This window comes from Arachis stenosperma, chromosome 3, assembly GCF_014773155.1.
Source record: "Arachis stenosperma cultivar V10309 chromosome 3, arast.V10309.gnm1.PFL2, whole genome shotgun sequence".
Lineage (NCBI taxonomy): Eukaryota > Viridiplantae > Streptophyta > Magnoliopsida > Fabales > Fabaceae > Arachis > Arachis stenosperma.
This window is the reverse complement of record NC_080379.1, coordinates 23,381,610-23,394,583: the sequence shown is the minus strand read 5'-3', so window position 1 is coordinate 23,394,583 and position 12,974 is coordinate 23,381,610. Positions and strand designations below refer to the sequence as shown.

Below are 12,974 nucleotides of genomic sequence, written 5' to 3'. Positions count from 1 at the left end.
AAATATATGTATGATTTAATTTATTTTTAATGTATATTTATATTTTAACATGTATTTTATATTAGTGGCTGACTTTGGTGACTGATTTTAATATATACTAACCATAATATTATATTTTGATGAAATTAGTGAAATTTACTTTATTATTATGAAGGTGTCTAAAATCAATGTAATAAGATAATGTCTACGCAACGATACAATAACATATATACAAGAAATTGCCTTCATATGCTTTTTCACTTGTCCTCTTATTGAATTTCAAAGCGTTTGTTATGACAAAAGTATATAAATATTTGTCTTGTATGTAAAGTTGGTGGGCTAGAAATAAAAAATAAAAAAAAATTATAAAAAAAAAAGAGAAAGAAAGCTTAAAGGTATATGCTATGCAGAGCACGGACACCACCCACCTCCACTTCTGAACCAGCTTTTTTCAAATCTACTTTTCCATCACTAACTTCATTTTTACTCCTTAAAGTTAAGCAAAGGCAGAATCCCCTTTTGATTATTTTGTTATGTGTTTCCTTCAATGTCAACTTGTGTTATTATGTCTCATGTTAATTAAACTTCTGGTTATTATTTCTCTCTCTCTCCCTAGTAATTGCTCAAGTGAAAAAAAAATGAGTGGACAAACAGAATTTTTATGATTGGTAGGTTTGAATTTACAAGGTTAGCATGGCTTGGTTGCAATCATAATTCATTGGGGACCCTTTTCTTTCAAAAATTGATCTGTCTTTTTTTTTATGTAGAAAAAAAAATAATTGTCTTTTGTTGTTGTGACTTTTGGTTTCTGTTAAGCTTTAAAAAAGGGATGAAAGGTTTTTGAGTGTGATTGCATCCTCATGAGATTGAGAAAGAGGAAACGATGTTTTCCTTCTTGCTCCTCTCTTCACAAAGTAAATCAAATATTCTCTTCTTTTTTTCCCCTCATATATCACTGATTTTGATAATGTAGGAGTTTCTATATATAGTATTCAGAAACTGCATCATTTTTACCAGTTTCTGTAACCATTTTGAGAAAGTAAATTGCTTTCATATGTTGTGGATTGATGAGTTTTTCATATTCTCCTTATGCAAATGTAATCCAATTTTTGTTTTTTTCTTTTTGGGTTAACACATGGCTTATGAATTGAAATGCAGGTTGATGAAGATGAGATTTATTGGAGACATAGAAAGAAAGATGAAGAGTTGGAATGGTCACATAATTCCACTCACTTAGTATCTCAGTTTGCTCAATGTTTTTGTGAGTAACCCACCCTCTTCTACCTACATCCATCATCATCTTTTGTTTGTTTCCAGTTTTATTATTATCTTGATCACAATATGCAAGATTTCTGCACATTATGCAAATTGTGCCATTCAAATACTCAAATAATTTAATCAACTTGAGTTGATCGAGTGGTTAGCTCACTTAAGTAAGTGTCGGGGGTTTCGAATCTAGCCTTATGCATTAGCAATCTATTGTCCGGCCACAAACCCTTAAAAATGGAACTCAATTTCGTGACAGATTAGTTTTTAACCTGCTGGACCGAAGATACCATGAGAAACCAATAAAAAAAAACTCAAATCATTTGATTCTCTTGCATTCATGATGATAATTTCCTTTTATGTTTCATTGGAGGGTAAATTTCATCTAACTGGAGTTCATGTGCAATTTATATACTCTAAATATGACTATATTGCCTATTTTCCTTTGTTGGTTTTGTCAATTAGGATGAAGTTTTGATCCCTTTTTTTTAGCCCATTTTCAAATTTTGAGCCTCTGTAATAGTGTGAGCAGTAGGCAGTAGCTATGTTATGGAGCTTTTGCTTTTTGTCAAATAGAGACAAAGGAGATTCTTTGCTTCATCTGAAAATTCATTTCAATGGAATGCACCTTTGCAATATAATCTGTGTTTTAGGAAAAGCAATTTTCAAGAATGAACTAGAAGAACATATTATGTAGTTCTGAAATCTACTTGGTGTTTCTCTTTACGTATCTGTTTTATCTTTCAAGTTTTTTTCTTCTATAGCTTATCCCTCATAATTTGTTGCATGAAGCTAATGCTATGGTTGGATCAAGATCATGGATAGGAGCACTCTTTAACCGCAGTAACACTCGAAGAAATGCTGACTATCTTTTGACACCAATCCAGGTAAAGGAAGAACCAAAGATGGTGATTTGTTTAACTAGTGCAACTATTTCATTTTTAATGCGGCAGATAACTTTTTTAATTTAAATCAGCACTTATATTTCCTAGTATGTTTCCTATTGTTATTTCTCTTTTACTGAATGTTTCGTAGTCATATTCAGGAGCAAAGACTTCAAAGACTTCAAGAACGGGTGAATGTTCCATTCGATGAGGCTCGACCGGATCACCAAGTATATTTCTTTGTTTATCATGCTCTCTGTAATTTCAGAATGATTTCAATTATATCTTCAAACCACACTTGACTAACAATTTCATAAACTCTCAACAGGAAGCATTGTGTTCATTGTGGCATTGTGCCTTTCCAAATGTCTCTCTGAAAGGCTTGATATCTGATCAATGGAAAGAAATGGGATGGCAAGGTCCTAATCCATCAACAGACTTTAGGTAACAACAGTTATGTTCAAATAAGATCACGGGACATTTTCGTTTCGTCCATTTGCAACAATTTGCTGAGTACATAGGTCAAAAGGATTGTGCTATTATGGATCTCTTAGGCTCCGTTTGGTTACTGGGTGATGACAGTATTTGGCTTAACCAATTAATTTCAGACAAAGTTGTAAATACAATCAAATATTAACTTTTGCCGCATAACAATAATAAATTTGATGCTGGCCTTTGCTCGGTGGAGATCTGTGTCATGCAATTAGTTTAGTATACAGATTTATTAAATAACTTATTTGGTGAAGCTCATCAATTTTCTGATTAGTTGACACAATAATATGAAAAATCACTTGTTCATTAGGCTTCAAAAGAGGTTCAATCTGCTTTAGCTTCCCATCACCTCAAAATTTTCAGGCAATTTTCTTTTTCTTTTCTGATATCATGCTTTTCCTCAGGGGATGCGGCTTCATTTCGCTCGAAAACCTACTCTATTTCGTGAGGACTTATCCGGTATGCATTCCTTCTTTTCATTGTGCACATATGGAAGAACTTGATCTTCTTTTATGTGCTTACTTTAATCTTCCTGATATCTGTCTTGGGAGAAAAACAAGAGTTATTACTAATTTTTATGGAAATTCAAATGAAGACATCTTTTAACAGGTTGATGACAAAGAAAGGAGGAAAGCGAGCGACATGGGAGTATCCGTTTGCCGTTGCTGGCATTAACATATCATATATGTTGATACAGATGCTGGATTTACACTCAGGTTTGTTAACCATTTCTCATTGCACTCACTTTTAGTATTTATTGATTTTATTTGACCAGCTTCACCCTCAAGATTCAACAGACTTAAAGACCATGAGTTATCTTACATCAATGCATTTTACTTTTATATTTTGTCATTTGGAAAATTTTTCCTTTGTCAAAACTAAGAAATGCAAGCTACATTTTGTAATAACTTAACTGATTATTTTTGACAGAGAAGCCTAGATGTCTTCCGGGCATTAATTTTGTCAGGTTATTAGGAGGTAAGAGTGGTGGTGTCAACTGAATTTTTTGGTTTCTTATTACTCCTTCAACTGATTGAACTAAAAGTTTCACTGCCTGGTTCTGCAGAAGATGAAGAAGCATTCGATGTTCTATTTTGTGTAGCGTTCGAGATGATGGATGCGCAGTGGCTTGCTATGTGTGCAGAGTACATGGACTTCAATGTATTCTTTCTTTCTTTCTATATTCTTTCTGCATCACCAAAAAAAGGGGGGGAAATTAGTTACCTTGGAGAACACGCTACACAACTATGACTTCTGAAGATGATGTTAGGATATATTATTAGGTTGTGTATGGTTCCTATCTTGAGACAAAAAAGAGTCTCGTGATAGTAACCTAATGCTACCGTAGGAACCAAGATTGTCATGGAAACATGCACCAAACCACTTGAACAATCCAATGAAGCCATTCCTTTCTATATGAAAACTGAAAGACATACTAATTTCTTGATTGCTGTTGATTTCCATGGCTTCAGGAGGTTCTACGAGCGACGCGGCTGCAGTTGGAGAGAGAGCTATCCTTAGAAGACATCCATAGAATACAAGATTTACCTGCTTACAACCTCTTGTATCAATAGGCTTTCCACTCTTCTTTCTCTTCTTCTTCCCTTGTCCATATGAGCAACAAATTCCACAAATGATGAAACAATTTTGTAGGTATTGCATATACAGTTTCACTTACAATGTACTTCAGGGGCTTTTAGTATTCCACTTTTTAATGAACTTGTGTTGGTCACTTATGAAGTTCTCTTTAGCTGACATTAACTGAATCAAATGAGTGGCTAATGACATGCATTCTTGAGATGCAAAATGCATATGGAATTGATTAATCAACAGGGAGCAAGAAGCAAGAAGCAAGAAGCGCGAACCAATTCGTACGTTCCGATTCGCAATTCAATCATGTAACAGTCATTGAATATATCAAATGCAAAATACCCAAAATTTATGTAGATGAAGTTTCTTTTCTTTCTCCTGGGAACTGAATCATTCTTGAAAATGTATTGAGTTTTAGACATTGAATTGAAAATAATATGCTAAAATTAGGTTTAGTTTTTGGTTTTAGCTTAGTCTTAGAAGTTGTCTGGTGACCATCAATTCCAGTGTTACTCGGATTTTGAATAGAACAGCATAATTTGCGAACCTTTTAATGTATTAAGTTAATCAAAATAATAATCATTATTGCGATCAATATGCTATTTCAACAATTGTTTCTAGTGATGTTTGAATAGTGTACGTATTTTCGCTGGTACGGATTGAGGGTAGGATTAGGGATTTGCCGGTCTTGGTGATGACGTGATCGGACTTCTAGAGCGGCGGAGAGTCAAGGGTGGTACCTGCATAAACTCTCCGACACTCAAGTTAAAATGGATTTAAGAGGTATAGGTGGGAGTTAGGAGTTTATAACCTAACTGAGGGACCACTTAGCTTTCCTTATATAGTTTGTCTTGTTATCTTATCTTATTAGCTAAGATAAGGAAGGTATTTGAATTTAAATGTTGGTTAAGCATTTATGATTTTCTGGCCGGTTTGGGCTGTAGGGAGGATTTGGGTCTGGGAATCGGGCTTTTGTTTGGCCATTTTGGGAACCCAGGTCCTAGGCTCACAACAGTTGCCCTTGGAGTGTGGGAGCAAGCTAGCTGGGTCTCGACGCTAATATGAGCGAGTTCGTTTCTTCATTGTTCAGAATTTCGGGAGTTCGAGGGCAAAGTGCAAGGTGGTTCCCGTATCAACCGTTGTATTTTTTGGCGGTGAGATTTCGTTATGTCTTTCGAGGTGCCATAATAATACTTAATGGAAGGAGAGAGATTTTGAAATTCCATTTCTACACCTCGTCCCTCCGCATTCTTACTTGAAACGTTGGGTGTCTATTTTCCTTCACTTGTAACTGCTTCTCTTAGTTTTCTTCATTTTTCTATCGCCTGTCACTTTCCTTTGTTTGAAAAACACTCTCTGCAGCATTTCTGGGTGGCAGATGGGACTGCATTCTTCTATGTTTGTACTTCTTTGCTGTTTTCTTTCATTCTCTAAAAACAATTTGGTACCTTTATTTGTTTTAGCATTTTGTGCATTGTATCACTTCTATTTTACCCTTTTTGGGTATTTTTTGTGTCGTAGCGGTAGAAAAAATAAGAGGTACCATTGTTAATTTCTTTTTTTAGACATTCGGTAGATTTTAGTGTAAAATTTGTGTTCTTTCTTTTCTGGAGAGTAGGCTGACAGTGGTGCCCTCTTTGATTATAGGTATGTTTCGGCAGAGACTGGAGCGTGCTAGGGTTTTCGTTTACTCGGACGGAGGTGTTCCGAATGATTATTATTGGATAACTTTCGACGTGCTGGGTACGCCTTCCCAGCTCACGGAGGAAGATCTTAGAAAGTTTCATGATAAGGATGCGGTGTGCGGAAGAGGTTATGCAAGCGTCAATATGAGTTGGCACTCTCCAGGGAGGACAACAGAGTTTGCTATATCAATCCTGATTTTCTCTGGGTTATCGACTGGATGAGGGTTTACGAGCTTATGTTCACGAAGCTGGGGCTACGACTCCCTTTCTCTGCCTTCATCCAGGCCCTTCTGAACTGATGTTCGGTGGTGCCGTCTTAACTGTATCCAAACAGTTGGGCGGCCGTGTGGACTTATGAGTTGGTTTGTGAATTTTTGGAGCTTCCTACCCGAAAGAAAATTTTTCTGTATTTTTTCTTGTGCACTATCCTGATTAAAAAGGGGAAGCACAAGAAGAATTATATGTCATTTCGGGCTCAGTCGTATCGTCGGGTTTTCGGGATGTTTGAACCTTCCATGGTTTTAAAGAGAAATATTTTAAGGTCGTCTGCTCGGTGACACCATCCTTTCTAGTTGACTTTAGAGGGGAAGTGCCGTTTTGCTACCTACTGGAACTTCTGATTCAAGGGCTCCGAGGAAGCGTGAGAAGGCAGTTAGTCGTCCTGTCAGCCTTTGTACATCCTTGAGATTTGCAGGGCTGCTCATCTCCAGGATAGCCTTGCATTTTTATGGGTTTGCCTCCACTCCCCGTTGCGTGATCATGAAGTCCAGTAATTTCCTGGTCTTCATTCCAAATATGAGGCACATCCAGTGCTTCTTTAGAGTGCCCAATATGAGTTTGAGATCATTGATAAGTTCTTTGCCTGTTTCTGTTTTGGCTAGCATGTTTTCAATATAAACCTCTAGTTTCATTCTGGTGAAATCTTTGAAGATCTTCGTGACGAGTCTTTGGTAGGTGGCACCAGTGTCTGAAGGACATGACAGTGCAGTAGTATGTACCTTCGGGGGTAAGGAACGCCGTTTTTTCTTCGTCTAGCTCATGCATGGGTATTTGGTTGTATCCCGAGTATGCATCCATGAAACTGAGGTATTGGTGTCCTGTGGCGATGTCCACCAACCCGTCGATGTTTGGCATGGGGAAGACATCTTTTGGACAGACTTTGTTCAAGTTTGTGTAGTTGACGCATATTCATCATTTGTCGTTCGCTTTCTTTACCAATACGACATTTTCCAGCTAGGTCGTGTAGGGTAGTTCTCAAATGAAGCCGGCTTCAAGTAGGCTTTTGACTTGTTTTTTAACTTTGCTCGCCTGGTCGGAGGACATCTTCCTTCTTCTTTGGGCTACCGGCTCGGCCTTGGGATCTATGGCTATCCCGTGAGACATCAAGTCAAGGTCTATTCCCGACATGTCGGCAGGAGTGAAGATAAAGAGATCTCTGTTTTCTTTCAAGAGTTTTGCGAGTTCCCCTTTCAGGTTGAAAGGGAGGTTTTTATTGATGAAGGTGAACTCGTCTGTAGTATGCTCCATCTGTATCTTTACCATATCTCCCTCTGGTTCTAGTCGGGGTCGGTCGTCTTGTCAGTCGTCCAGATCGGCTAGGAAGATTCCCGCTGCATTTCAGGACTGTTTTTAGAAGGCTAGGCTTGCGTTGTTGCACTCTGCTGTGACTTTTCAATCACCATGTATGGTTCCTATGGTTTCATCGTCCGCTTGGAATTTCATTATTAGGAACTTGATGAATATGGCGGCAGAGAGGTCGTTGATTGTCTTCCTCCCCAAGATGATAGGCTGTGGAGTCCTTTAGAACCACGAACTTTGAAAGTATGGTTTTCTTCTGGCTTCAAGTTACAATGGTGATTGGCAATGCTATAGAACCGTCAGGCTTGAGGAAGTTGTCTTCGAGTCCAGTCACTCTGTTGCAGTGACTTTGTAGGTTTTCGTTTCGGAATCCTAGCTTGTCGAAGGCTCCCTTGAAGAGGATATTAGAGTCGGCTCCATTATCTATCAGTGTCTACTTGACCAACCCGGTTTCGACTCCGGCTGAAATGACAAAGGGGGCATCTTCCACTGAAGTGCCATTCTGGCAATCCTCATATGGAGAGAGGAGGCTCATTTTTCGTCTTTCACAGCCAATACTCAGAGACCCTTTTTTAATACAGATTTGGATTTTTCGGATGCATCTTTTCCCATGATCACATTTAATATTATGGTCGGGTCGAGTTCTGGGCTTTCGCGTTGTGCCGGTTTCACCATTTAGAGATTTCGTCCTTCTCACTCAGGTGACTTCTCCCTTTCGACCTTCTTGGGCACTCGAATAATTTTGGCGAACTCGGAGAGTTTGCTGACTCGGATGGCTTATTTGAGAGTATCTTTGAGATCGAAATAGTCCTGATTTTTGTGCATGTATCCTCTATAATAGTCGCAATATAGGCTTTTGTTACCGCCTGTGCGCTCTTACAATTGTATGGCATTGGGAAGGATGCCCCATTCTGCTATCAAGTGGTAGATCTCGGTGATCGAGGCCAAAAGAGGGGTGTAGTTCATAAACTTTTCCACTCTGGATAGCCTATTGGGGGTAGTGTGCTCCTTTGGGGCTTCTCTAGGTGTCAAGTTATTTTGTGGGGCCGTGTTTCCATGGGGCCACTTATTGGCTATCACGACTTGACCCACTTTTTCATCGTTTATGTATTTCCTAGCCATGTTTTGGATTTCATGCATAGTCTAGACCAGTTTGGTTATGAAGTGTTTGTGGAAATTCTCATTCATTAACCCATTAGTCAGGCACAGGCTGGTCACTGAGTCTGTTAACCCGTTTGCCTCCAAGCATTCATCGGTGAGCCAATCCAGCTATTTTCTTGTGGGTTCGTCGGGTTGCTGTGTGATTCCGAGTAGGATGATCGGGTGCTTCGTCTTTGTGATCCTTATGGTAAATTGTGCCATGAATTTCTTAGAGATGTCGCCGAAGCAAGATATGGAACCATTCGGGAGGGTGTTGAACCACTTGATTGATGGACCGGCTAGTGTTACCAGAAAGGCCCCGCATCAAACTCCGTCGGCTGCTCCCTCTATGTTCATCCTAATCTCAAAGGCCGTTAGGTGCTCCTGAGGATCCTTGGTGCCATCTAGGGGTGGCAAGCGGAGAAGCCCGCCCCGCCCTGCCAGAAGCCCGCCTTTTGGCAGGCTGGCCCATCCCGTCCCGCCTAGTGAGACGGTCCCAGAATCCTAACCCGCCCCGCCTAACGGCGGGCTAAGCCCGCTAAATAACCTCTTTTTTTTTTACTTTTAACTATTAAATAATATATATAAAGGTATAAAAAAATCTTTCCTATTTTTTACTTTTAACTATTATAATTTCTAAAACTATAAATAAATTATAATTTTTATATTCACAAACATTAAAGTCTTTGTAATTATAAATATTTAATAAATATAATTATAAACCAAGTTTTCATCCAAAACATAATTATAAATATTGTTCCCAAAGCAAAATAAACTTAATCCTAAAACAAAATACATATAATCCAAAATACTCAATTTTCATCTTCATTTTCTTGTAAGTTTGGTTGGGGAAAGTTGGATTTTGGTAAAAAATTGTAAAAATATTCCTTACTAAAAAAATTCTAAGCCCGGCGGGAAAGACCGCCCCGCCCCGCCAAAGCCCGCCAAAACCCACGGTTTAAGCGGTGCGGGTTAGGCGGGCTTTTACTATTTGGCGGTCCTAATTTTTCAGCCCAACCCGCCTTTTTTGGCGGGTTACGCGGGCCGGCCTTGCGGGTTTAGGCCTGTTTGCCACCTCTAGTGCCATCGTACTTTATGTCTGTTGGTTTGTCGAAATCTTTTGGTAGTTTAGCCTTTAGAACTTTCTTAGTGAATGGGGTGGCTCCCATTATTGTGTAATCGTTCTTCCTTCGTTTGGGATCTCTTTCATGTTTTCTCTCATAGTCATCACGGTGACATTTGGATTCCCGTGATCTGCTGCTGTTTCGGCATCACTGTGATGTCGGTTAGGCGATCTTTCGTTCCTTACTTCTCTTCGTGATACGTTCCTGGGGATCGCTTCGCTTGTGTGTTCCAGCTAATATTGCTCTTTGAAAGTGACCCGGCCTTCCAAGGTCTGTACCCGTTGGTAGAGTTCTTGAATTATCCTTATCGCTTGCTTTCTCAGGTCGTCAATTGCTCTGGCTTCACCAGATCGGCGGTCGTCTTCTCGCGGTTGCTGCCTGCAAGGGGTTGCCTAGATGTGGATGATGCTGGTTACCCTCACGTGGTTCGGGGGATGATCGTCATTCCGTGGCCCACGTGCCGGAGAAAATTTGACGAGTCTGATTCGTGGTGATAGTTTGAGAACCGCTCTTCGTGTTCGTCTGTCATTCTACCAAGACTTGGTAGGTCCTTATAGACAGTGTCAATGTATATATTTTTACTGGTACGGGTTGAACCGATCTTAGTGATGATGTGATCAGATTTTTAAAACGACAAAAAGTGGTATTTACAAAGATATTCCAATGCTTAAGTCAGAATGAATTTAAAAAGTATAAATAGGGGTTAGAAATGTATAATGTATATAAGAAGGTTCTTGACTCTTTTTATATAATTTATTTTATTATCTTATTTTATTAATTAGAATAAAAGGTATTTAAATTTAAATATTGGTTAAACATTTTTTATTCCCTGCCGATTTAAGCCGGAGGAAGAATTTGAGCCTGAGAGTCAGGCTGACCAAATATTAATAATATTCTTTGAAAGATTACAGCTTATTTACTTGTTATTGTACTCAATCTTTGTTAATTTGTTTATGTCCTACAATGTTACTAAATTAGAATACATAAAAAGTGGCGTTGCATAAGACTAAGAATTTACCAAGTATGATCTTCTAGACCTTTGAAGAAAATATAGTGCAATTGGCACTACCGACACCAATTTTTTTTTCTCTTTTTATATTTAATTGCTAATGATATATTAACCATCTAAAGAAATCCTGCTGGTTACGGAAATCAAATGGATATATTATTTTAATTATAAAAAAGTACAGAGACCAACTAGTGGTGGAATCAATTAAAAAAAAGTATTTGTTATGGTATGATAATAAATTTATACATATTGATACATTTAAAATATAGATAAGTAGTAATAAGTTATTTGGAATTTATTTTTCACATCAGTATTTAATTTTTTTTAAATATATATTATATTACCACTTTTATTAATACACTTCTTTAATTAAATCAAAATAAAAATATATTTTTTTATTTTATAAAAAGTTTTAAGCATTTTTATTTTATTTAATTAAACAAAAATACCATTTTAAATTAATCAAATTTTAAAATTCAATTAATTCTAATTTTATAGTTTCAATTAATTTAAACAACAAAACAAAAATATATAAAAAAACCAAAAATCAATAATTTTTCATCTTTTTTAATTTCCCTAATCATTTATATCCATCTCTCAAACAAAGCAAAACATATAAAAAAATAAAAAATCAATCATTCTTTATGTTTTTCAATTCTTCTAATCACTCGTGCCCTTTTCTAAAACAAAACAGTAAAAATCCTAAATCAAAACGACAAAATTCTAACCCTGGATTCTTCGCCACGGCGTCCCAAGCTTCTGCTTCTTCCTCTTGGAAGTACCGAATTTCATTTGAAAAAGTAAGAACATCAACTTTGCTCCAAGAACCTGTATCTGGTAAATAAACATTCATCTTCATCTTATTGGTTGTAAGTTCTACAACTTTAGCGAAAAAGATAACTTTATAGTGAAAAGGTTTCCAAGGTTCAAAGACAAGAACTGGATTAGAAAAATTTGGATAAAATTCATAGCCAAATTGGTCTATACGAACACAATGACCGGTTGATGGATTACTTATACAAAAATAACTGCATCTTTGGAGTAGTTTCTTAAGGAATACTATCCCAGAGTAGTAGACCATTGTATGATTGACGAATACGATAGTAAAGTAGTCCATCGAACTCATTATGAACATGGAGGTATGTGAATTTAGGGCTAAAATTTTATCCTTTTAGTTTGAGATTTTTAAAGTTTTGCTTCAGAGGGGTAAGGGGAACGAATAATTAGGGAAATTAGAGAAGATGAAAAACGATTGATTTTTTATTTTTTATTATATGTTTTACTTTGCTTTAGAGGGGACACGAATGATTAGGAAAATTGAAAAAAATTAAGAGCGATTGATTTTTATTTTTTTTATGTTTTGTTTTGTTGTTTAAATTAATTAAAACTATAAAATTAGAATTAATTAAATTCTAAAATTTGATTAATTTAAAAAGATATTTTTGTCTAATAAAGTATGGATGTTTAAGATTTTTTATAAAATTAAATAAAAAATATATTTTTATTTTTATTTAATTAAAGTGGTGTATTAATAAAAGTAGTGATATAATATATAATTAAAAAGAAAAAATTTAAATACTGATGTAAAAAATAAATTTCACGTAACTTATTACTATTTGTTCATATTTTAAACGTATTGGTACATATAAATTTATCATAGTACCGTAACAAACACAAAAAAAAAATAGCATTCAAAGAGTTAATTTTAATTTCAAGTTTTTCCTATTCACATTAAAAAACAACCACATAAATCGTTATCCTTCTTTTCATAGTCACACTCAGCGCCATCTAGCCGTGGGTTGGTGGTGAACGACTTCTAACTCTCTCTTGCTGGTGCAACGCGCGGAGCAACAGGTGGTTGCTAACGAACGAGCAGCGAGTCTTCCTTGTTTTGTTTTTTTTTTTTTCAATAATTTTAGATGTTTATTTTTATTTGATTTTAAATATTTTATTTTTTAAATAGTTTTTTATTTAATTTTAAATATTTTTTATGATAATTTAAATTCACAATTTTTTAAAAAAAATTAAAAAAATTACTAATTAACTACAATTAATTGCATCTTTTATTAATTACCTAATAAAATTGTTTAATTATTTATGTTCTAAAGCTATATTGCTTTGTGACAAGAAAAGTGAGAACTATATAACACTAGGTTTTGTTTTAAATAAATAAAATAAAGATTTAGTCACTATCTAATTTTAGAACACATAATAAATTTATTATTAA

At 36.2% G+C, this 12,974-nt stretch overlaps 1 protein-coding gene across 5 annotated transcripts; it reads left to right on the top strand.

Moving 5' to 3' along the window:
• The first annotated feature begins 393 nt into the window (after positions 1–393).
• Positions 394–4,792, top strand: LOC130966451 (uncharacterized). 5 transcript variants are annotated; one of them, XM_057891260.1, is made up of 10 exons: positions 394–474; positions 1,138–1,240; positions 2,038–2,132; positions 2,291–2,359; positions 2,458–2,573; positions 3,026–3,080; positions 3,217–3,337; positions 3,552–3,599; positions 3,688–3,782; positions 4,094–4,792. In XM_057891260.1, exons 3-10 carry the CDS (start codon positions 2,046–2,048, stop codon positions 4,193–4,195), a joined length of 693 nt encoding a protein of 230 aa, XP_057747243.1. In that variant the 5' UTR covers positions 394–474; positions 1,138–1,240; positions 2,038–2,045; the 3' UTR covers positions 4,196–4,792. The 5 variants fall into 5 exon arrangements, with proteins under 5 accessions (XP_057747243.1, XP_057747239.1, XP_057747242.1 ...); XM_057891256.1 differs by having other exon boundaries at positions 430–647; XM_057891259.1 differs by lacking the exon at positions 394–474 and adding an exon at positions 481–666.
• The last annotated feature ends 8,182 nt before the right edge of the window (positions 4,793–12,974 follow it).

What these genes read in the sequence shown, in the direction of transcription:
- LOC130966451 (XM_057891255.1), top strand. Translation starts at nt 840, where the DNA reads ATGAGATTGAGAAAGAGGAAACGATGTTTTCCTTCTTGCTCCTCTCTT. An exon ending in TCAGTTTGCTCAATGTTTTT is followed by an intron (nt 1,241 to 2,037) that starts GTGAGTAACCCA and finishes TGTTGCATGAAG; the next exon opens with CTAATGCTATGGTTGGATCA. An exon ending in AATCCATCAACAGACTTTAG is followed by an intron (nt 2,574 to 3,025) that starts GTAACAACAGTT and finishes GCTTTTCCTCAG; the next exon opens with GGGATGCGGCTTCATTTCGC.